General features: G+C 41.3%; 1 protein-coding gene across 1 annotated transcript in view; it reads right to left on the bottom strand.

Annotated features, from left to right (window-relative positions):
- drosha (drosha ribonuclease III) overlaps positions 1-25,233 on the bottom strand; it is a 182,247-nt gene that overhangs the window by 22,694 nt on the left and 134,320 nt on the right. The window contains exons 27-31 of the mRNA XM_043719624.1: positions 24,741-24,882; positions 23,928-24,010; positions 21,783-21,886; positions 13,749-13,841; positions 2,398-2,444 (exon numbers count right to left, since the gene is read on the bottom strand). Coding sequence (XP_043575559.1) covers positions 2,398-2,444; positions 13,749-13,841; positions 21,783-21,886; positions 23,928-24,010; positions 24,741-24,882 — 469 coding nt within the window. The remainder of the gene's footprint in view (positions 1-2,397; positions 2,445-13,748; positions 13,842-21,782; positions 21,887-23,927; positions 24,011-24,740; positions 24,883-25,233) is intronic.

The raw sequence follows: 25,233 nt of genomic DNA, 5'->3' as shown, positions 1-25,233 counted from the left end.
CAGGTGGGGAGGGGGGATACGGGGACAGGTCAGTCAGGTGGGGAGAGGGGGTACGGGGACAGGTCAGTCAGGTGGGGTGTGGGAGCATGGGGGGGTGTAGATCACTCAGTGAGGAAAGGGAGCATGGGGGCAGGTCGCTCAGTGGGTAGAGGGAGAACGGGGTAGGGTGCAGGTCAGTCAGATGGGGAGAGGGAGTACAGGGGCAGATTGCTCAGCAGGGAGAGAGAGCATAAGGAGGACATGCCTCATGCAGTATTCCACCTCCATGAGTATCAAAGAACAAAGAAAATTACAGGACTGGAATAGGCCCTTCGACCCTCCAAGCCTGCCCCAATCCAGATCCTCTATCTAAAGCTGTCATCTATTTTCTAAGGGTCGGTATCCCTCTTCTTTCAGATATTCCTTAACCCTGTTTGTTAAAAATATTTCATGACCCCTTTTAGCCCTCTTAATTCCTTGTTTCAGATTGGTCCTACATTCCCGATGTTCTTCCGAAACACAGTCCGTCTTCAGTCGCCTGCACCTTGTGAATGTTTCCTTTTTCCTCTTCGCTAGTCTCACAATTTCACCTGTCATCCATGGTTCCCTAATCTTGCCATTTCCTGTCCCTCATTTTCACAGGAACATGTTTCTCCTGCACTACTGGAAGCTCCTTACAAATTCTGCGCCATCTATACCTCTAACACTAAGTGAATCCCGGTAAATGTTGGAAAATTAAAATTTCCTATCTATACCACCCTGCTGCTCCTATATCTTTCCAATAATCTGTTTACATATTTTTACCTGTAACTCACGCTCGCTATTGGGAGGCCTGTAATAAAGTCCCAACATTTTTATCGCAACGTTCCAATTTCTGAGCTCTGCCCACAGTGCCCTCCTTCAGCACAACCATGATATCCTCTCTGACCAGTAATGCAACTCCTCCACCCCTTTACCTCCCTCTCTATCCCACCTGAAGCATCGATATCCAAGGATATTTAGTTGCCAATCATGCCCTTCCCTCAACCAAGATTCAGTAATAGCCATCACATTATACTCAGGTAATAATCCAAGCCTTAAGTTCATCTGCCTTACCTACTGCACTTCTCACATTAAAACAAATGCACCTGAGACCACCTGTCCCTTTGTGTTCATCATCTGCTCCCTGCCGACTCTTCCCCATGGTCACGCTGACTTCATTATCTAGTTCCTTACAGGCTTTAGTTACTACCTCTTTACTGTCCACTAACCTCCTCATTTGGTTCCCATCCCCCGGGCCACATTAATTTAAACCCTGCCCAACAGCGTTAGCAAAAGCACCTCCAAGGACTTTAGTTCCAGTCTGGCCCAGGTGTAGACTGTCCAATTTATAATAGTCCCACCATCCCCAGAACCGGTCCCAGTGTCCCAAAAATCTGAACCCCTCCCTCCTGCCCCTTCTCTCAGGCCACGCGTTCACCCTGCCTATTCTTTCATTTCTACTCTGACTAGCACCTGGCACTGGTTGCAATCCTGAGATCCTACTTTTTAACTTGGCTCCTAACTTTCTAAATACTGCTTGTAGGACCTCATCCCATTTTTTTTTTTACATGTATCATTGGGGCCTACATGCACCACAACAGCCGGCTGTTCACCCAGCCCCTTCAGCACGTCCTGCAGCCGATCTGACACATCCCTGACCCATGCACCTGGAAGGCATCATACCATTCAGGAGTCACATTTTTGACCACACAACAGCCTATCTACTCCCCTTACAATTGAATCCCCTATGACTCTAGCCCTTCCACACTTTTTCCCGCCCTTCGGTTCAGCAGAGTCAGCCACGGTGCCATGAACCTGGCTACTGCTGCTTTCCCCTGGTGAGCCATCTCCCCCCAGAAGCCGCTGCCCAAACGTATCAGAGTGAGAGCACAATTCAACTGCTCCCACACAGCTCCTTGCTCTCACTGCTCCCCCTGCTGCTGCAAATGAAGGTCGCTGATGCTCGAGCTAACTCCTTTTAAGAGGGAAAACTTACCTTTCCGGCAGCTCCCTGGTCCTCTCTCTCTTGCTGCTCCTGATGGATGCCAACCCAAATTCAATCCAATCGGATTTCACTGGGAGTGAAGTTCAAATCCTGTACTTCTTACCTCTGAGACGTGCAGCCTACTCCTCAGGTGAAGAATTCTCTTTGTATTAATGAATGGAATCACCTCTTTAATCAGATTGAAGAATCCAGCCTGGATGTGTCAAACACACTTTTGATTTGATGGTTTACAGTTTCAGTAACACAACTTCTGAAATACCCATGTCATTTACTTTTACATCAGTTCCAACCAGTTTATTCAAAAGTACAATCAAGTCAGTCTCTGAATTTTCTAACAATTGTGAAAAGGGGGAAGAAAAGATAATAAACCTTAACAAGAAAGATTCTCTTACATTTTTCCAATGCATCCATAGCAGCTCCCATTTCTGCTTGTTGAATGCTGTTGGGAAAAGAAAGTAATTATTAGAATGACAAACTGAAGCATGGACCAGTACCATATTGTAAAATGATTTCACTAAATTGAGCAAGATTTTCTTATCTGTACCGTAGGGAGGCATAGCCTACGGAGTTGGTGAAGGGTGGATGAAATTTCATCACTACCAGGTTGTCAGGCCAAGAATGAATTTTTTTTTTGCTGTGTTGGACATTGCTCAATCCCATTAATAAAAATGGCTGAAATGCAATTTCTCTGAAAGTAGCATCTCCAATGAAGTAGACAGCATGTACTTCAGTCAAACTGCTGGTGGAATGAGCCTTCTACTGACAGTCTCATTATCTCTGACCTGACCTGACACAGTGAAATAACACCAGATGGTTCTCTTCACACGTGTGCTAAAAGAAAGATCGAGCATCATAACACTCCCAGGCCTGAATAAAATTATTAGGAACAGTGCAAGAAACATAATTGAAACATTTGTTTCTCTCTCAAAAATGCTGCTGAATCTTAATGAGAAAAATAAAATAACTTTTTGAGCCTTAATTACCAGTATGTCAAATAAATCAACAGGGAGGAGTTGGGTGGAGAGACATTAGCATCTCTCCAGGGCCAACTATTTCCACTTCCTACCACCACCTCCTCCAGGAAGGAGAAAAGAGTGCATATTTTCCAACACTGGATGTGATTCCACAATTGGACATCACTTGTCAAACAATCACAACTGCGTCGAATATTAAATAAATAACAAAGATTATCCGTCTGCTTATAACCAAGCTCCATTGCGTTTGTTAGAATTTACACACACTGACAATGAAGACCCTGTCCTTTATAAACGGAGAGGATGTATCCATGTGGGGCAGCACGATGGCTCCGTGGTTTGGACTACCGCCACACAGTGACAGGGACCTGGGTTTGATTCTAGTCTCAGGTGACTGTGCAAACCCCAAACAGACAGACATTCTCCCAGTGAGTTTTCTCCTGGGTGCCTCTGGTTTCCTCCCACAGTCCAAAGATGTGCAGGTTAGGTGGAGTGGCCAACTTAAATTGCCTGTAGTGTCCAAGGATGTGTAGGTTAAATCGATTAACCATGGGAAATGCAGTGTGATGGGGATGGAGTGGGTCTGGTTAAGATGCTCTTCGCAGGATCAGTGAGGACTAAATGGGCTGAATGGCCTGCTTCCGCACTATAGGGATTCTATGATATTTTGCGTATTTTTCATTGAAACAAAACCTTGGGAGTAGCATTCCCTGGCGCATTATCCAAGGCAAAGTCTTGACTAATAGGAATTAACCTGCTAAATGTAGGGGGTTAATCGACCCTGGTGTATGCTACCCCTCAACACTTCAACCATAGTCCATTTACCAACCCATCAGTACCCTCTTGTCAAACAGACACGTATTTGCTTCTTTTGAAATTTGGTATTCTTGCATCTGTCCTGATGAGAGCAGAACAAAAAGCTTTGACAGCTTGTCCCATGAAAAAACTGGCATCACTTGGTAAAGCTTTCAGTTTTGGCTATTAGAGTTAACACTGCACACTTGCTTAACTTTTTACCTTGGTGTCTAACATTATTATTTGCAATTTCATAGATGTTTGGGTATCACATAAGCCAATGAAAAACAGGAGCAGGAGGAGATCATTTCGCCCATCAAGCCGATATCACCATTCTATAAGATTATGGCTGATCAACACCACCTTTGTGTCAATTCAGCACAGCTGTCAATTCCCTAATATTTAAAAAATCTACCATTCCTTAAATACTTTCAGTGATCTAGCCTCCATAACACTCTCAGCAAGAGAATTCCAGACATTCACTACCCTCTGAGAGACAAAATTCCTTCACATCTGTTTTATATGAGTGTCGCCTTATTCTGAAACTATGGCCCTTAGTTCGAGATTACTTCATTAGTGGAAATATTGTCCCAACATCTCCCCTGTCAAGCTCCCTCAAAATCTTGTATATGTTATTAAGAGTAGCCCTTATTCTTCTAAACTATGATGGATAAAGGCCTAACCTATCTGCTGTTTTTGAGAAGTCTGATGATACTATGGATTTAAGAGGTGTATTTTGCTCTTTTCTTTGAAACACGAAGAAACGTTGAGATCAGGGATGCCGAGCAATCTGCTTCAAAGCCCATCAATAGCTTGAGGGGCCTTGGGTTTTTATTTCTCAGGTTGAGACAATAGAAGTAGCCACAGAGCTGGGATTTTCAGTTTTAGTTTTTCAGTAGCAGTTACTGAGATTGGAGGCTGGATTGGGAAGCTACAGTACATCTCTCCCTTCTGTGTCTTTCTCGGAGTTTACTCTGTATGCTTTTCCTCCTGGACTGAAGAGTTGCCTACGAGGCAATTGATTTTGACTGAATTTGTCTTTGCCGAGGTGGTGTTTGTAAAGTATTACTATATTGGAACAATTATTGCTTAACAGTTAAATTATTCTGTTAAGTTTTCCAGTTGAGTTAGAAGAAATTGGAATAACCTTTCTTTTGTTGTATTGTGACTATAGTGTATGAATTAAGTGTGTTTTGCTTCAAATCTGGTAGCTTGACCAACTGGATTGCATCTACAAAGCCTGGCACTTGCCTTTAAAATAAGGAAGTGTGAGGATCCAGGCTACCTTGTTCATATATTTTTGAGAGAGTTTGGTCTGGTCCATTACAATAAGTTAACCCCATTCATCTCAGGAATCAAATCTATTGAATCTCTTTTGAACTGCCTCCAGTGCCAGCATATTAAAAACTGCGTACAGTACTCCAGTACCTCATAAGACAGTTGTACAGTTGTGGCAAGACCTCCCTAGTTTTAAACTCCAACCCCCAAGCAATAAAGGCCAAAACTCTATTTGCCTTTTTAATTACTTGCTGTACCTATGCACTAACCTTTTGTGTATTATGCACAAGAACACTCAGATCGCTCCACACTGTATATTTTTGGAAGAGCAGCAGAGTTCCTCCTAGATTATTCAAAAATGTTACTTTTTCCCAACCTCAGAAAATCAATCCCTTCTCCAATCCACCTTCTTACTTTTTTAGAATATCAAAATAAGATTGGCTTCGTGCAGTGACTATGAAGCTAGCCAGTCTTTACTTTTAATTGATGAGCCTCTCAAACTCTATATAGGAAGATGGCACCTTGAAAGACTGTACAGGGTTCATTGAGACCTGAAAGGGAAGAATTTCCCATAAGTATAGTAGAATAGACAAGAAATAGTTGACCGAGAATGCTTAAGCAAGGCTGATTCGGGTAGAACAATGTGGTCTACTGACTATGTTGAACCGGTTGACACCTCTGTGACATTTTGGTTAAACCACAGGACCATGCGCCCCTGACCATTAGATAGCTGGTTGAAGAGATTCGACAGGATGATAGGACAGGAACAGGTGACAAAGTAGATTACTGATTAAAATGTCAAATTCTGATTAAATTATCAAACTAAAATGACAGCACACAATAGGTGCCCTAGGGAGTGACCACACTAAAAAAGGGGATGGAGACAAGCTGTTTTTGACTGCCAGACAAGTTGTTTATTTCTGCATATAGAAAGCTATAACTCATGCTCATGAATTAGAGTGAGTTCAGTATTCCTGCACATCTACCTGGAACTCCTCTCCCTGCTTTTTCCACTAATGGTTTGTAATAAACAGCTCGATTCGCTTGAATGAACTCCTCTGCCTCAGAGTCGTTACTGCCTCTGTGATGGTTGCTCTTACTATACCAGACTCGGAGGACTGTGCAGTTTTGTTGTCTGTACCCAAGAAGGGATATACTTCTATGACCCTATGGTCTTGGATGTGGTACAGCAAGAGTTCACCAGAGATTGGCCCTTGAAACGACATGGTAGTCCTCTGAGGAGGGTTTAAGTAAACTGGCCTTATAATCTTGGAAGGTTCGTAGAATGAGAGGCGATCTCATTGAGACATGCAAGACTCTGAAAGGTAAAGTAAAAATACTGCAGCCACCAGAATCTGAACGAACAGCGAAGGCTGGAAAAACTCATCAGGTCTGGCAGCAATAAATGTGGTTCTGAACAGTCATACCAGACTTGAAACGTTAACTCCTTGTCTCTCTCCATAGATACTGCCAGACTGGCTGAGGTGCTCTGTGCTTGCTTAAGGTTCTAAGGGATTTTGACAAGGTCAACACAGAGGCTGTTCCACTAAATGGGGAATCATAAACTTAAGGGCACATCCCCTGGATAGAAGGTCAGACATTTAATTGATCATCATAAGATCTTAAGACAAAGGAGCAGAACAGGCCATTAATGAGATCATGGCTGATTTGATAATTCACCACTCCACATTCCTGCCTTTCCCATGACCCTTACTGATTAAAAATCTGTCTAACTCAGCCTTGAATACACTTAACGACTCAGCCTTGACAGCCCTTTGCAGTAAAGAATTCCACAGATTCACTACCCGGAAAAGAAATTCATCATCATTTATGTTAAATGAGTGACCCCTTATTCTGAGATTTAGGACCAAGAAGAAGAAAAAAAAATTCTTTTTTTCTACAAACGAGATTCAGACTGGTTTGTGGAAGCTCTCTTTTTGAATATGTTCAAGACTAATCTCAAAGAACTGAGGGTTTTGGTGAAAGGGTGGAAAAGTTGGGTTGAAGAAGATTGGCCAAGATTGTGTCAAATAGCCAAATGGTCTATGCCTGCTCCTAAACCTGATGTCCTGATCATTGGTCTTCGAGATGAAAAGACAATGCTGCAGCTAAATGCTCATATGATAATCAAAATGAACATTACTCTTCAGTTTCTGACAGTGATCAAGCTAATTGAATCAGTAACTCATGAGAAACAGCAATCCTAGAATATTGGCTGCAAGAGTTTTCTACTTACAGTAAGAGAAAAACCACAGCTCTTTGGCGTCAGATCTATTTGGTCAACAAGGAGGAGATCAGGTGCTGTTTGAAGCCACTACCATGAAGCACCTTGGGGGTTTCATAATGCTAAAGGTATTGGACAAATGAATGTTGTTGTCGTGAAATATAAGAAAACTGTTAGTTGAGAAGTTATCAAGGCTCAACAGGCCTGTACTCAATCCACATTAGGCGACTTCAGCTTCTTTTGGACAAATGGCACTCACAACATTTCTCATTGCCTTGAAACTGACTAAATCATTAACTTTTTTGTTCACATTAAATCTCATACAAGACAAAAAGAAAAAAAAACAAAATACTGCAGTCGTTGGAAATATGAAACATATACAGAACCACTCAGCAGGTCAGTCAGAATCTGTGAAGAGAGACACAGATAGTTGATCTTGATGCTAGGTCTCAGACCTGAAGGTTCACTCACTTCCTCTCTCCAAGGATGCTTTCTGACCTGCTGTATTAATTCCAGCATGTGTATTTCAATTCTACTCCATTCAACAATGCTGAACTCTCTCCAAGACTGGAGTGGAGCTACAGTAAAGCACAGAGGACGCTGCCAGTGCCTGCATCAGGAGCCCCAAATTCAAACACAGCTCAATCTCTGCATCAGTCCAGTACATTCAGTTCACCATATCAGCAACATCCAAGCACCCACCTCAGTTCAATCATCCAAAAATGATGTGAAATGCTGTCCTTTGTAAGTGGAAACACAAATGCAGAATTGAGAGTCATTTGTACAATTAGAGTTGAAGCACTCTGGGGGAGTTCTGTGACCCAGCCCTTACCTGACTCTGACATTTTCAGTACAAAGCAGATTACACCAAGAAAGGATTGTCGTTGTATTTGTCCTTCCCTGAGGTACTGTGTGATTACCATCATGACTTGGCTTGGCAGCAAATTCCAATGGTTTTGAGCTCTAATTATATTCTTCACAGAAAAAGCTCAACTACCAGATCGTAACTCACCGATAAAAATGAGCACCTAGTATTAAGAGGCAACGTTTATTGCTTTTCCTCACATTACATTTGAATCACAGGTCCCAGAGGTAGGAAATAGACTAGAAACTAATCTCGCAGTTCGCTCAGCCTCCTACAGTCCCTCCTTTCCACTAATTTATGCCGTAGGCAAGTCTTATGGTGCTGCAGCTAATTTTACTGCATAGTGCTGAACTTTTGTGTCAGAGATTATCAGCAAAATAAAACATTAATACGATTCAAATGCCGTTCTTAATATTTTCCAGCAATGTTTCTGCAGATAGTGGGGTTGGCAGTGATATTTAATCAATTTTCTTACATTGAATTAAACTCCCAAAATGTCACCGGTATTACAGGCAGATTGCACAAAATACCAAAGTAAATTCAGACTTTTTCCCCCCAGAAAGTTCTCTGCACAATAAAATATGGCAGAATTAATCTTTTTCTTTATTTGTTTTTGGGATGTGGGTATTGCTGGCAGGGTCAGCATTTACTGTCTGTCCCTAGTTGCCCATAAGAAGGTGGTGGCAAGCTGTCTTCTGGAACCGCCAAAGTCGATCTGCTGTAGGGAGATCAATTCCATTAGGGAGGGAATGCCAATATTTTGATCCACTGACAATGATGGACTGGTGATACATTTCCAAGTCAGGATGCGAGTGGCTTGGAGGGGAATTTGCAGGGGGTATTGTTCTCATGCACCTGCTGCACTTGTTTTTCTGGATGGAGGTGGTCATGGCTTTGGAAGGCACTGCGAAGGAGTCTTTGTGAATCTCTGCAGTGCATTCTTTGGATTTGTCCTTTTTCTTTGTAAGCAGGACATAGGTGGGCAATTTTCCACATCTTAGGGAGATGCCAGTGTTGTCGCTATACTGGAAGTCTTGGCTAAGGCTGTGTCAAGTTCTGAAGAACATGTCTTCAACACTTTCAGAATGTTGTCAGGTTCCATAGTCTTTGTAGTGTCCACTGCATTTAGCCATTCTTAATCACACGGAGTGAATCAAATTTACTGAAGACTGGCGCTGTGATGTTAGAGATCAGTGTGGAAGATCAGCCACTTGGAACTTCTGGCTGAAGACTGATGCAAATACTTCAGCCATATTTTTTGCCCTTGCTTGTTGGGCTCTTCCAGAATTAGGGATGGGGATATTTTTGGAGCCTCTTCCTCCAGTGAGTTGGTAAATTGTCCCCCAGTATCCATGACTGGATATGGCAGGAATGCAGAGTTTACATTTTATCTGTTGGTTGTGGGATTCCTTCTGTCAATAAATTCTGCTTATGTTGTTTGGCATGCAAGTAGTCCTGTTTGGTAGCTTCACCAGGCTGGCACCCCATTTTTAGATATGAGTGGTGCTGTCCCTGGTACACCCTCCTGCATTCTTCTTTGAAGAAGAGTTGATTGCTTGGCTTGATTGAAATTGTAGTGTGGGGAATGTTGTAGATTAAGCTAGAGTACATTTTGCTGCTGATGATGGTTCACAGTACCTCATGACTCTCAGTCCGGAGTTGCTAGTTTAATTCGAAAGATCCAGATCTATCCTGTTGGCATGGTGATGCCACACAACAGAATCGAGATAGAAATAATAAAAAAAACACCTGCAGACGTTTGACCTCTGAAAATTTTAATTCCTTCTTACTGGCCATGGCCCCAAACACATCTTCCAGGTGAAACAATGATTACTTGTACTTTTTCAAGATTGGTTTACTCCATTCTTTCTCAAGCTGTGATCTCCTCAACACCCAGGACATGGGGGTGATCACTTTGCAAAATACTTCCGTTCAGTCCACAAGAATGGTCAAAAGGCTCTAGGTGCTCCTGATTATAATTCTGAACATCACTCTCACTGACCATGAACTGCTGTGTGGCTCTCATGAAGCCCAAACAGAAGGCCAAGTAACGATACCTCAGCAGTCCATTTACAGTCTCGCATCTCCAAAATTCATTCAGAAATTACGATCACAACTGCCTTTTATTCTTGACAGCAATTGTTGGTGGTGATTCTGCTTTTTCCACTCACGCTTTCTCTATATACACCTGTTCTTTCTTCACTTGTCCCAAAGTGTACCTCCTTTCGCTTTGCATTACCATCCTGTTGTCATCTCATCTCTCCGCCATCTCAGAGCTTCTCTCCTCCCTGCCTGTCTACACCTGCTCAAAAACCTCAAACTTTCTCCAGTAAGGTCATCGACCCCTAGACGTTAACTCTGTTTCTTGTTCCACAGATGCCCCAGACCTGCTGAGCAAGTCCAGTAACCTCTGATTGAATAACAAAAGCCTTCAGTCACCATGACACCTGTACTGTCAAAAGATGCATTCTCTGCCAGAGAGAAAAAAAAGGATATATTCGAAACCTGACCAGATCCTTGACGGTGAAGTCAAGAGATAAATCTCCTTTTACAGGTTCTGCAGCTAATGAAAGCTAGCATCCTGATGTTTAACACAGCACTGCTGAGAATCAACAATTTGTGTCAAAGAAAAGGTTAAATCACACAGGAAATTGCATACACCCACAATGGTTAATTATTTTCTGTTACTGCTGCACAATACCTCTGCATGATTTTTACCACAATGGTGATTACAATCATTAGCTTTCAAATGGGTTATGATAAAGGGTAATTAAACATTCAAATGCTTCCATTTAAGACGTTCAATGTTGCTTAGGCACGTTTTTGTTCTGTTCAGATCTGTATAAAACAAAATGCTGATATTTGTCATGCTGTCCAGACATTTAAATATTCTTAAAGTCAGACTAATTTGTGCAGATGCTGTTTTATTATGGCTACAGCTTTGGGAGTGGTACCTGCGCAGACCAAAGCAGGGCTGCTGGAGCAGAGTTATTGCTAATTCCCATCTGGAAGATTAATGGTTAAGAAGAGCACAAGGACAAATCAATGGCATTACAGTAAAATAAAAGGTGAAAACAGAGTTTACAACATTCCCATCAAGCCTAGTGATCCACTTGGGAACTTTGAAACTTGACAGCAATGCTCATTAAATTCAGTCGCCTGTTTAAACTCAGCGGCTATGACAGACTACCTCCTTGAAGGGATCTGGCGATTCTTAGCTAAAATGCATTTGGCAGAAATAACTCCATATTTGTTATACATAGGTTTTATCAACAGAAAGGCAATATCATTCCACATCAACATAATAATTCGTTGTTGCATGCTAAATACTCGTTGAAAATTTCAGAGCTGCTCCACTGTCAATTCTGTTATTGTACTGTAAAAGTGTTTTTCTCCATCCCAGGTAAATCCAGTCACTTTGGATTAATGCACGTCACAGGCCAACTTGCCATTAATTAAAACAGTGCATCAAAATGAAATGGCTTGCAAAAGGTAGAACGGCTGTGTCTTGGTTTGCTTGCCAGTTCCTGGTTTCTTCCCTTGGATGATACTGATGCAATCTTGGTCAACCTATAACATTACCTCCTGGTGGCCATTACTTGTATGTGAGCTTTGATCAATGGTGCAAACAGCTTAAGGCAGCATCTAGGTAAAGAACTCCACAGATTCACCACCAGTTTGACTAGGTGCCTCACAATATCCGGTTTTCAAAGGCATTATGTTTTACCCAAGGCCAGCACTCTCCTGCTGATAGTGCAACTCTTATATATTTCTAACCTGCTTTTGTACATTCGTGGTTCCCGTTTGCTTTGAGAATATGGGGAGGATTGGTTAGCTCAGCTGGCTGGACAGCTGGTTTACAACACAGTAGCACAGATTCAATTCTCCCTTCACCTGAGGTGTAGTGAACTTTAGGTTAAACCACGGCTAGTCATCGCTCTTCAATGGGAAAGCAACCCTAATGACCTCTGGGATTTAACTTCCTTTATAATAGGACCAATAAATGAACTTTCAACTAACAAATTTATTTAACCCCTTCAGCATTGATTGTTTCTCATTCTCCTACATCCTAATCTTACATTTTTCTTCTATAATGAGAGTCACGAGCTGGCCAGAGGTAGTGGTGAGCTGCCTTTTTGAACTGCTGCAGTCCATGTGCAGTTAGGCCCACAATGCCATTAAGGAAGGAAATCCAGGAAACCAAAAAAGCTCCTGACAGGATTTGATAGGGTGGATGCTGAGATGATGTTTCCTTGTTAGAGGTTTAAAAAAAAATCATGAGGGTCATAGATATGGTGACGAGTAAGGGTTTTTTTCCTGTAGGGTAGGAGAGATCAAAACTAGGGGGCATATTTTTAAGGTGAGAGGAAAAAATTTTAGAAAGGACCGGTGGGGTAAGTTTTGTATTTACACAAAGAGTGGTTCCAATGTGGAATGAACTGCCAGAGGAAGTGATAGACGCAGGCGCAGTTACAACAATTAAAAGACATTTGGATAAGTTCATGAACATGCAAGGTTTGGAGGGATATGAGCCAAATGCACACAAGTGAGACTAGTTTAGTTTGGGAACATGGTCGGCATGGGTTAGTTTTCCCTAAGGATTTGTTTCCATGCTTTATGACTCTATGACTAGAACTAGGGGTCACTATTAAGGACATAATACTATTATGTGGCATAATGGTAAATGTCATTGGATTAGTAATCCACAGACTCAGGATGATTTGCTGTGGATGCTGTTTTGAATCTCACTGTGACAGATGGTAGAACTTGAAATTCAAGAAAATCAGAATTAAAAGCTAGTTTAATGGTGACCACTGTTGATTGCCACAAAAAAAGAATAACTGGTTCACTAATGTCCTTTAGGAAAGGAAATCTGCCATCTTTACCTGGTCTGGTTTACATGTAACCCCAGACCTACAGCCAACCTAGGGATGGAACAAATGGCAGCCCTGTAGCAATGCCCATATCCCATGAAATAATGGAAAAAAAGGTTGTCCTATTTAAGAGGAGGACTTATTATTTCCCCCCCCCCCAGAGGGTCATAGAGCTTTGTTCCCTAAGCACCAGTGAAGACAGGTGTCATTGAATACTTTAAAGGCAGAAATTGATAGATTATTGACTAACATGGGAGTCAAAGGGTGTTGAAAGTAGGTGGGAATGTGAATTTGAGGCCAACATCTAATCAGCTAGGATTTTATTGAATGTTGGAGCAAACTTAGGGGGCCTAATGGGCTACTCATGCATCTATTTCATACATTAGCAAGTGTGTAAACCCATTTCCAGTTGAGTTTCAATTTTGCAGTTTATTACATTGGTGTTAATTGTACATCAACTGTGCTTCATGATATGCAGATTGTAGGCAAACAATGGGTTTCACTTAAGGAGTTATAGACTAACACCAGGGTGCAAGTGAGTCTGATACATGCTTGTAATGTTCAACTCTGTAAATAAATGTGAGATTGAGCAAACATGGCCTCCAGTTCGATCCTTGTTTTCTTGAATATTACAGGGATTACTCACTTTCCTATTTGCCAGGAAAGGCCATCAAGAATTATTGCACAAATAACTCTCAAAGTAATGCCACCACAATCAGGAAGACCATCTTACCTTGGACCTGTACCGCAACCAATCCTCTCTCCTTTGAAATATACAGCCACAGTGTATGTCCTGGCATGGGATGGCCCCACTGTCTGAAGAATCCTGATAAAAGAAAACAGAGTTTCAACACATTGCATTCTAAAATACAGTCAGCAATCAATGGTCATGTAAAATTGCTTCTTGAGTGTATTGTTGCATTTGTTCAAAACCAACTTCAAAAGTTTTCATTCCCACAGCATGAACAAACACTCAGAAGGGTAAGAAGATGTTCACACAGTTAAACCCTCCAGTGCCACAAATCTAACTTTAACAGATGTTAACAGATAATGCAGGTTATGTCACTAGACTAACAATCTAAAGGCCTCCTCTTTGGGATTCGGAGGCAGGAGTTCAAAAAGTCCCAGTTCTTCAGGACAGCTGGGACACTTGAATTCAACTAATTAATTAAATCTGGAATTTTTAAAAAAATGTCATCTCAATAAAAACTGCCATGAAACTACCAAATTATCATACCACAATGTATTGTTAAAAAAACTCATCTGGTTCAATAATGTCCTCCAGAAAGGGAGATCTTTTGTTCTTAACTGGTCTTCCCCAAATGTTACTCCAGACCTACAGAAATTTGGTTGTCTTTTGACTGTCCTCTGAAGTGGTCTTGCAACCCACTCAGTTATAGGCAATCAATGCTGGACCTGCTAATAACACCCACATCCAATGAATAGAAAATACAGACTTTGGAAAATAACATTCATCAGGTCATGTTTGATATCTGTGTCTGTAGTGGTGCAAATATATTCCTATTTGAAATAACAATATCACCTAATGTTGTTTTGTCAGCTGATGTTTCACACAGAGGGTTGTGTGTGTATGGAATGAGCTGCCAGAGGAATTGGTGGAGGCTGCTATAATTGTAGCATTTAAAAGGCCAACTGGATGGGTATATGAATAGGAATGGTTTAGAGGGATATGGGCCATGTGCTGACAAATGAGACTAGATTAGGTTAGGATTACTGGTCGGCATGGACGAGTTGGACCGAAGGGTCTGTTTCTGTGCTGTACATCTCTATCAGTCTAAGTCAGACCCTAGACTGAAATTTGGCTTGGCATATCTTTTTTCTTAATGTAATGAAGTTGTCTTTCACTGAAACGCAGGCATGCAATGCTGCAGATTTGGTTTTAACAATAAAATAGAAATTCAGCACAAAAAGGAAATTTAGTGAAAAATGTAGCAAACCAAGCTATTTACAAATAACACAATTTGAAAAATTTTGAAATCCATGGTAAAATAAAATCCCATCTATTCCCAACATAGACCTTTACAGTACTCAAATAGCAGAGAGAAAATTCCCTTCTCTTTCACATTTATAGTTTGGACATAACTGCTTCTCTTACAATTCTCAGTCTGAAGAATTTGATAGCTTTTTCCTTTATCAGACATACAACAGAGCTTAAACTTTCTTAGCTACAAGTAACCTAGTTTTCTGACCAAACACTTTGGATTCAGAATTTTCAAACTAAAATCCTTACACTAAGATAGTTCTGAAGAGGAGTCATATAGGACCTGAAATGTTAACTCTGTTTCCCTCTCCACAAATACTGCCTGACCTGCTGAGTTTCTCCAGCAGTTTGTTTCCTTTTAGCCTATTTCCTCACTGTTCTGAAATAAGTCCTTTCTCTAGTTTCACATCTCACTGGAGTAACCCATTGGAAATTGAAGGCTGCTATTCCCAAGATCATCACAGAAGTTAAAGATTCTATCAAAGTTCGCAAAGTCCTCATTTCATCTTTGAGACAAATCCAGGTTAACGGAAACTACAGAATAGGTTTCTCTACTCAACAACTAACATGCATTACAAATAAATATATTCTAACCACAGGTAAACAACTATAAACTGTAACCAAACAGCTCAATGCATTAAAACGCTAACCTCTTCGAAACTCCTTCTATACACATAGACAGACAAAAAAGAAATGGTGTTGAGTGGTGAGGAAAAAACATTGGGGATGTAGTTCAATGGTACCAGTCCTTCACATTTGATGGAAGCATACCTTTGGTTTCCCATCTCCTTTAGTTCTTTCCCCATGTGGCACAGAGCAACTAGTTCACACACTACAAAATCTCTGACTTATTGGTTAAGAGCAACAGGTTGGTAACTCTTAATTGGATAGAGAAAGAGACACACCAACTGACTTTTTTTAAAGCAGTCAAAAGGCTTCTATCATTATCAAACATACTCGCAAGCTGTTCAGCTACCAAGGAACCAATAGTTCAGATAGTCGTTGTCAGGCCGATGGCCTTTAACATCCACAACTAGTCTCAACTTCACAGAACAATCAGCAACCTGTTACAGTTGAACCTCATTTTGTATGTAACCCCGAGTAGAAAACGTGGACTGCAGATGCTGGAGAAGTCAGAGTCGAAAAGGGTGGTGCTGGATCAGAGGAGCAGGAGAATCAACGTTTCAGGAATAAGCCCTTCATCAGGAATAATGAACGGCTTATGCCCGAAATTCCAACTCGCCTTCTCCTCAGATGCTGCCTGACCTGCTGTACTTTTTCAGCATCACACTTTCAATATACTACCTAGTGCCAGCTCAACTCCCCTGCTGCTTGAACAAAGCAGCATTGCAAACATAACTTTCAATGAGTTTCAGAAACTTGTTTTAAAACGTGCAGCAATTCCTTCCACAATCCTTGGTTTTTCAATCAGTCCTTTCCCCATTTCCATCTACAGTCAAATATATAGAAATTAAAAAGAAATAGTCTTTAGACAGAGAAACTTACTTCCCTGAAATGAAACCACAAGCTTTCCAATCTGTGTGTTCTTAATCGTAAAAACAAAAAAGAAAATTCTGGATTCTTCTAAACCATCTTACCTCGATATAAATATACTTGTTGTTCAATTGAATGGTCACATGAAATACTAACACAGGCAACACGGTGGCTCAGTGGTTAGCACTACTGTCTTACAGTGCCAGGGACCTGGGTTCGATTCCAAACTCGGCTGACTATCTGTGAGGAGTTTGCACATTCTCCGTGTCTGTATGGGTTTCCTCTGGGTGGTCCGGTCCCTTCCCACAGTCCGAAGATGTGCAGGTTAGGTGGGATAGCCATAGGAAATGCAGGGCTATAGGGATCAGCTAAGGTCTGGGAAGGATGCACTTCAGAGGGTCGGTGTGGACTTGATGGGCTAACTGCCCTGCTTCCACAGTGTAGGGATTACAAGTTCGAAAGGAAAGTTAATGACTCTTAACGTTTACTCTCTTTGATTATAAAACTCCCAATGCAAACAAATTCCAAGAGCTATTGTCTCACATATCAGTTTAAAAATCATGGAGACTGACATGTAAACTATTAATCACACCCACCCCCCCACAAAACACATGACTAGTTCAAAATCCAAATTCTAAAGCAAATTAGATTGGTAAATATATGTAAAACATATAAAACCACACAACTTAGGTCACACCATTCTGAATATAGTTAATCTCCAGAATAAGTGTCACAAGTGGACAACAATATATAAGGTCGTATTGCTATCTGAAAAATCTACCTGTTGTCTGACCTCCCTTTGTACTTGATAATCATCACACCTGGTCACTAACGTTTCAAGGTATTTTAAAAATTAAGTGGAATGGGCATTAAATGCTAACCTCAGTTTAATTACAACAGTTTAAGCATTTGAATGATCTCATCCCATGGTCATTACGCCAAAGAACAAATAGATAGAAAACAAAAGAACGTATTATTTCAAAGCCTGAAATATTTAGCTGGACATTAAGACTGACAGAAAAGCACATGCACATGAGAAACAAGTATACAGCAAAAATTAAAGGGAGGGATTTCCCTCATCAATGAAGAAAGTGCCCATTCTTCAATCCATTTATAACTTTACAGAAGCCCAAAAGGGCACATTTGAAACATGGCACTTGTGAGAAGGGGTTTTGGCATCATTAAAGACAACAACAGAAGCAAACCAAAATGCCGGCATGCAGATGGTATTTTAGAGTTTGCCTGGCACTTTGGGGACATGTCCCTTTGTTCATGAGGGAATCACCCAAATTCAACATCAAATGTCAGTTTAGCTCATCTTCAACTCTAAAGTCAAGAGTTTGTGGATTCAAGATCAACAATGGGACTTCAACATGTTTGTACTTCAGGACTGTTATTAGCTTTGGGGTATGGGAAATCCAATTAATCAATAAAATATAATGGCAACATCCGAAAATGGGTACATAAGAAGCTCTCCTATTATCCTGGTCAACATTCCTTGCTGGGGTGTAGAGATCTAAAGGACCCAATTGGTCAAGTTATGGTCAGTCATACTAGAAGACGTTCATCTTAAACAAAATGTAGCTTATTGCATAATCCCAAGCAGGTACAAACAACATAAAAGTTCCTGATGAAGGGCTCCGGCCTGAAATATCCATTTTCCTGCTCCTCGGATGCTGTCTGACCTGCTATGCTTTTCCAGCAACACACTCTCAACACAAATAACATTTGTACGACTGTCATCATTGCTGACACTATCAGAGAGACTTTTGATATTGTGTCTTGCTCCTTCAAGCTCCAAACCGTGCCTTACCCAACTCCCTGTCACATCATATCAGTTGGTGCTTAATGTGCTCCTAAGCACATCCTTACAACTCTATATTACAAAAGGCTTAATCGAAACAGGGACAAAACAGCTTTGTTCAAGAGGCGTGGAGAAAATGCCTGCCCTTAATATGAAGACAGTGTTTGACAGAGTGTGGAGTCTTTGCAAAACTTAAATCAATAAAGATCAGGGGCAAGACTCCCCATTGGATGGAGTCATATCTTGCACAAAATAAAGATGGTTGAGGTCGTTGGATGCCAATCATCTCAGTCACAGACAATCACTGCACAAAATCCTCAGAGTAGTGCCCAGGCCCAACCAATTTCAGCTGCTTCACCAATGACCTAAGGTAAGAAATGGGGATGTTCACTGATGACGGAACAACATTCAGCAGCATTTGCGACTCCCCAGATACTGAGGCAACCTTGTGAACACGGATAGTAAGACCTGGATAATACTCAGCTTTGAGCTGAGAAGTGGCGAGCAACGCTTCTATTCACATTAAACAAGTGCCAGGTAATGACCATCTACAAAGAGAGAGAACCTAACCACCACCTTTTGACATTCAATTTGGCATTACCATTATAAAAACTCTCACTATCAACATCTTAAATCATTGACCAAAACCTGAACTGGATTAGCCAAATAAATGCTATGTATACACGATCAGGTCAAAAACGGAGGATTTTATTCTGAACAATTCACCTCCCGACTCCCCAAGCCTATCCACAGGCACGGGTCAAGAATGTAATTGAATTCTCCTTACTCGCCGGGATGGGTGCAGCTCCAACAAATCTCAAGAGGTCTGACACCATCCAGAACAAAGCATCCTGCTTGATGCGTATCCCAACCACGACCTTAAACATTTACTTCCTTCATTACCAATGCACAGCGCCAGCAAAATGGACATGTACAATAAGCACTGCAGCATCTCACCAAAACTACTTCACCACTTTCCAAACCACTAAACTCTATATTCTATTATAACAAGGGCAGCATATATGGCAGCAATACCAGCAGCTACATACCTCCTTCTGTTTCACTCACAATCCTGACTTAGGAACAGGAGTAGGCTATTGGGTCTACGCCACCATTCAATTAGATCATGGCTGACCACTGACATCAATGCCACTTTTCTGCTTTATTAACATTTTTGTTTTATTCACTCAGAGGAAGTGGGTATTGCTTGCTGGGCTAGCATTTGTTACTGATTCCTAATTGCCCTGGAGAAGCTGCTGGCAAACTGCTTTCTAAAATCAGTACAATCCTAAAGGTGTAAAGACACTGACAGTGCTAATAGGGAAGTGGTTGCAGGATTCTGATCCAGTAACACTGAAAGAACTGTGTTATATTTACAATTCAGGATTAGTGAGTTACTGCAGTGTGTCTTGTAGATGGTACACTGCTGCTACTGAGCATTTATAGATTGCCCTTATGTGCATGTATCACATGATGTAGTAAACAAGAACATATCAAACAATGCGACAGTCAGAGCAGAGGATGTTAGGGCAGGGATGCAAAAACTTTATCTGAACAAAATAAAATTATGAGAGGCATGGAGAGAGTGGATTGTCAGTCTCTTTTCCAGGGTGGAAATGTCAAATACCAGGGGGTATTGGTTTAAGGTCAGAGGGAGAAAGTTTAAAGGAGAAGTGCAAGGAACATTTTTGTTTTTCTAAAACTGATGAAGATAGGTGCTTGAACTATGCTGCCAGGGGAAGCAAATACTATAGCAACATTTAAGAGGTATTTAGACAGACACATGAATAAGCATGGAATAGAGGGATATGGACCATAAGCAGGCTGATGGGGTTAGTTTAGAATGGCATTATGGTTGGCACAGACTTGGTGAGGTGATGGGCCTGTTCCTGTGCTGCACTCTACGTTCTTAGGCTTTAAGGAAGTTAAAACCTCTTAAGACAAGGTTTATAGAGGAAATTCCAGAGATTAAAACCTCAGAAGCAGAATTGCTGATGATGGAGCAATTAAAATCAGAAAAGTGCAACAGGCCAGATTTGAAGAGCTTGGAATTCTTGGATAAGAGGTGGCCTGTGGTGGTTCCAAGGAGAGGGCAAGGCCCTGGATCAATTATATTTTAGAACGATATATTTCTGGACACGGAGCTAAACTAGTTTAACCAACAGGGGTTATGTGGGTTACCACGAATTAGGATAAGGGTTGCAAGAGTTTTATTTTTGCTTATCTCAATGTCATGGAAGCAAGAAAATTGAAAGCTGCCTCCTAAGCAGATATTTCAAAATTCCAAATAAAAACAAATTACTGGAGAAGCTCAGGAGGTCTGGCAGCATCAGTCACCAGGTCCGAAACATTGACTCTGCTTTCTCTCCACAGATGCTGCGAGACCTATGAAGTTTCACCAGTAATTTCTGTTTTTGTTTCAGATTTCCAGCATCTGCGGTTCTTTGCTTTTTTCCCTTCTTCAAAACCCCACGAGGTTTGACCAACCATTTGTCCATCAAACAAAGAAAAACAAAATTGGTGGCATTTTCAATTCTCATGTTGTACTGCAAAGATGTTAAAAATCATTTATTTTGTTTCTTGCTTCACAGACGCTGCCAGATCTGCTGAGTTTATTCAGCGTTTTCTTTTTGTTTTAGATATTTAGCACCCACAGCATTTTACTTTCATTTTTTTTGTTTACTTGTACAATACCAACTTGGCTTCAAGAAAAACATGAACTCTTGATCGGACTTTCCCACTGTGCAGGACATTGATTTCCCCAGCAATGGTCCCAGTGAGACATTAATGAGGGAAAACAAAAAAAAAACCATTGCTTCATTCCTCCCTGTTAACTCATATTCAGCAAATCAGTATTCTAAAAACTGTATTAAATACTGGCGAACAATTTTGATTGTGCATTTCAGTCAGTATTATACTTTGTAATCATATCTTTCTTGCAGTAAAACTGACGAGAAAAACACGCAACCCATAAAGTTAAAAAGTCTGGCGCTGGAAAAGCACAGCAAGTCAGGCAGCATCCGAGGAGCAGGACAGTCAACATCTCGGACATAAGCCCTTCATCAGGAATGATCACATTCCTGATGAAAGGCTTATGCCTGAAACATCAACTCTCCTGTTCCTCGGATGCTGCCTAACTTGCTGTGTTTTTCCAGTGCAACACTTTTCGACTCTGATCTCCAGCATCTGCAGTCCTCACTTTCTCCTCATACACCCCATAACAGTTATTTATTCTAATATTATCACAGAATGTCACAGTAAAATGACTGCTCAAAAAGGTTCCAGTTACAAGTAACTGAATATCAATGTAGATACAGCCATCATTTAAAACCCTTTAAAACATGTAAGATTGGAGAGAAAGGAAACAATGTCAATCACCCACAATGTGCATAGAAGATAAAACTCCCCAGCTTCTAGTCAATGCAACAAAGGAAAATAAAATTTATTCGCACGACATGTGAACTCACTTGTACAAAGGGATGTCTGGCTCTTTGCCTTCTGTCCGAAGAGTCAGGCAGCACTGTTGAAGCTGAGATTTAGGGTCATTCCAATCCTGGTTCAGGATAAACTCCTGCTCCAATATGAAAGAGAAAAAGTAACAATTAAAGTCTGTGCATGTCATTTGACTAACCTACAGATTCGGCACATATAATCACTTCAGTTAAGTCTTAAATTTTGGCATTGAACACTTCTGCTTTTACATTTCATTGGTATCAGTGCAGCGCTATAAGCACATCTCAGCCTGCCATTGATTTTATACAAATTTCACATATCCTGATCTGTGAACACAGGCACAAGGAACACTAAACAAAAATAAATAGCACAAGGATACAAAGAAAAATTTAAAATGAACTTATGTTTTATATAGTGCCTTCCATAATCTCATAGCATCCAAAAAGGTTTTAAAACTTGGGAAGTATTTCTGAAGTGTAGACACTGCTGTAAAGTAAGAAATACAGCAGCCAATTACAGACAAGCTCCCATGTATATAATTAATGACTAGATGGCTCCCTTTTTTGAAACAAAAACAGAGAATGCTGATGAAACTTAGCAGACATGGCAGCATTTGTGGAGAGAAAAGCAGAATTAATGCTTCAAGTCTGATACGACTCTTCTTCAGTCATACTTGGGACTCGAAATATTAACAGTTTTATTCTCCAGAGATGCTGTACCACAGCCTCTAAGTTTATTCAGCATTCTCCGCCTGTTTCAGGTTTCTAGCATCAGCAGTATTTCAGTTTGTTACTTTGATTTTTGTTAATGTTGATTGAGGGGTAACTGTTAGACAGGGTTGGTTTGGTGCGGTTTTCAAATGGTGTTGTGGAGGTAGTCAGAGCAGGTCGAGGAGAAGGGAGGGAGTGTGGTAGACAGGGCAGGTCGAGGAGAAGAGAGGGAGTGTGGTAGTCAGGTGGATCCAGGGAGAGGTCATTGGTTGTAGAGTTCCTCAGCTGTTAGACCAAGTTTTAAACACAGTCTCTCAATCCCAGTGGTAACAACATAGATAATTCCTGCACATCTATCGCGAGCCTATACCGAGTTCAGGGTCAGAATCTGTCCATTCAGCAAAGAGTTCCCCATCGGAGTTTAAACTTTCTAGGCAATTCCAATCTAGGTCCACACATCAGGACTTCCGCAGTGTGTGAACCCACAACTGCCAACCAATGCCCATATCTCAGCCAATCTGGAGACTGGAAGATTAGATTAGATTAGATTACAGTGTGGAAACAGGCCCTTCGGCCCAACAAGTCCACACCGACCCGCCGAAGCGAAACCCACCCATACCCCTACATTTACCCCTTACCTAACACTACGGGCAATTTAGCATGGCCAATTCACCTGACCCTGCACATCTTTTGGACTGTGGGAGGAAACCGGAGCACCCGGAGGAAACCCACGCAGACACGGGGAGAACGTGCAAACTCCACACAGTCAGTCGCCTGAGGCGGGAATTGAACCCGGGTCTCAGGCGCTGTGAGGCAGCAGTGCTAACCACTGTGCCACCGTGCCGCCCACAAGATGTGGGTCATTGTGCCAGAAGTCAGGCCTTTGTTCAGAATCTCAGGTCAAATTGAGCACTGTTGGAAATCCTGCTATTGCCAATCTCATGGTTTTTTGATGAGGCTCTTCAAATTGAACTTTGTAAGGTGCAAGAGCACTAAAAGGCATGCATTCAAAGAATTTAAAACCTTTAGTTTACTCAGAAATTAATCCACCAATGTAACTTGCTAGGCTGTTCACTATCACATTTTAAAACCAGGTAACTTAAAATCATAGGAAGTGGGGTCAATACTGTTTGAACAAGCTATTTTTTCCTCTGAGTGACAGCATTCCTGTAACCAAACTGCACAAAGTTACCATTCTTTAATATGTCAAGGAAAAATAATGCAAATATTTGAAAGAAAAGTCACATTCAAAAACACTAACCAGTTGCACTGGCGCATGGAAGATTTTATTTGGGCAACATGCAACTGTCTTTGCAGAAACCGGAGTTTAAAAAAAATCTATGAGCACAACAGACAGTACAATTTGCACCTGGATCAGTGATGATGCCTAAAGTGCAGACTCTTGATGAATGATTTTACACTGAAGTGACTGAGGTTGTATCCACTGACCTTCAATCGTGGGAAGAAGCATACATTCATGAAAGTGCGAACATAGTCCAAATCCTGGTCAATGTAAAGTGCAGCTATGAACGCTAAAGAAAAACAAAATTATACTTAATTAATGATATACAGTCATTCTGTTCATTCAAATAATTAATTTAACCTCAACTATCTAGTACACTGCATTTAAAAAATAAATACAAAATTACAACACAAACATGTAGCAGGATGCCACGACCAGACACTTATTCCCCTCCCCTCCTTTGTCAGCATTCTGAAGGGGCTGTTCCCTGCTGGACATCATGGGCCACTCCTCTTTTACTCCCAACACGTCCCATAGTCCCTCGACACCTTCCCGTGCAATTGCAAAAGATATAACACCTGCCTCCGCACAATTCAAGATTCCAGGTGAAGCAGCGCTTTATCTGTACTTCATTAATTCAATTTTACCTACTGTATTCACTGCTCACAATGTGGTCTCCTCTACACAGGGGAGACAAAACACAGACTGGGCAACTACTTTGCTGAACACCTCTGCTCTGTCAATACAGATGGTCATGAGTCTTCGAAACAATCTTCTTACAAAAGGAAGTGAAAGTAGAGGCTTTAAATATTTTTTAAGGGAGAAGCGGATGGATACTTGATAAGCACGTGGTTGAAAGATTATTAGGCTTAGTCAGGAATGCAGAGCAATCAAATCAGCCATGACCTTACTGAATGGCAGAACTAGCTCAAGGGACTGAGTGACCTACTCCTGATTTAGATGGCCACACAATCTCTTTGTTGGATAAAGTGTTACACAACAGGGGAGCGTGCACTCACATTCTAAAAGGTCAGCAAGGGTTTTGGTACGTAGAGCCACAGGTCGTTTGGTTTTATCATTTGTGATGGCAAAGTCCTGCATGCCCAGCTCTTCTGCCACTTTGGCTTGAGTACGATTATTGACCAGGGAACTTCGCAAAAGCTACAAAAACAAAAAAAATCACAAAGATCAAATCTCCCTTCAAACTGTTGCTACTGCTCTGTTCAATTGTTCTCTTGTATTGTTTCATGGAATGTGAGCATTGCTGGCAAAGCTGATATTTATTGACAATTCTCAATTCCCCATGAGGTGGTGTTGAACCTCCTCCTTATAAAACATAGAACATAGAAGAATACAGCGCAGTACAGGCCCTTTGGCCCTCGATGTTGTGCCGATCCAAGCCCACCTAACCTACACTAGCCCACTATCCTCCCTATGCCTATCCAATGCCCGTTTAAATGCCATAAAGAGGGAGTGTCCACCACTGCTACTGGCAGGGCATTCCATGAACTC

Source organism: Chiloscyllium plagiosum, chromosome 29 (assembly GCF_004010195.1).
Source record: "Chiloscyllium plagiosum isolate BGI_BamShark_2017 chromosome 29, ASM401019v2, whole genome shotgun sequence".
Lineage (NCBI taxonomy): Eukaryota > Metazoa > Chordata > Chondrichthyes > Orectolobiformes > Hemiscylliidae > Chiloscyllium > Chiloscyllium plagiosum.
This window is presented reverse-complemented; position numbering and strand designations above follow the sequence as displayed.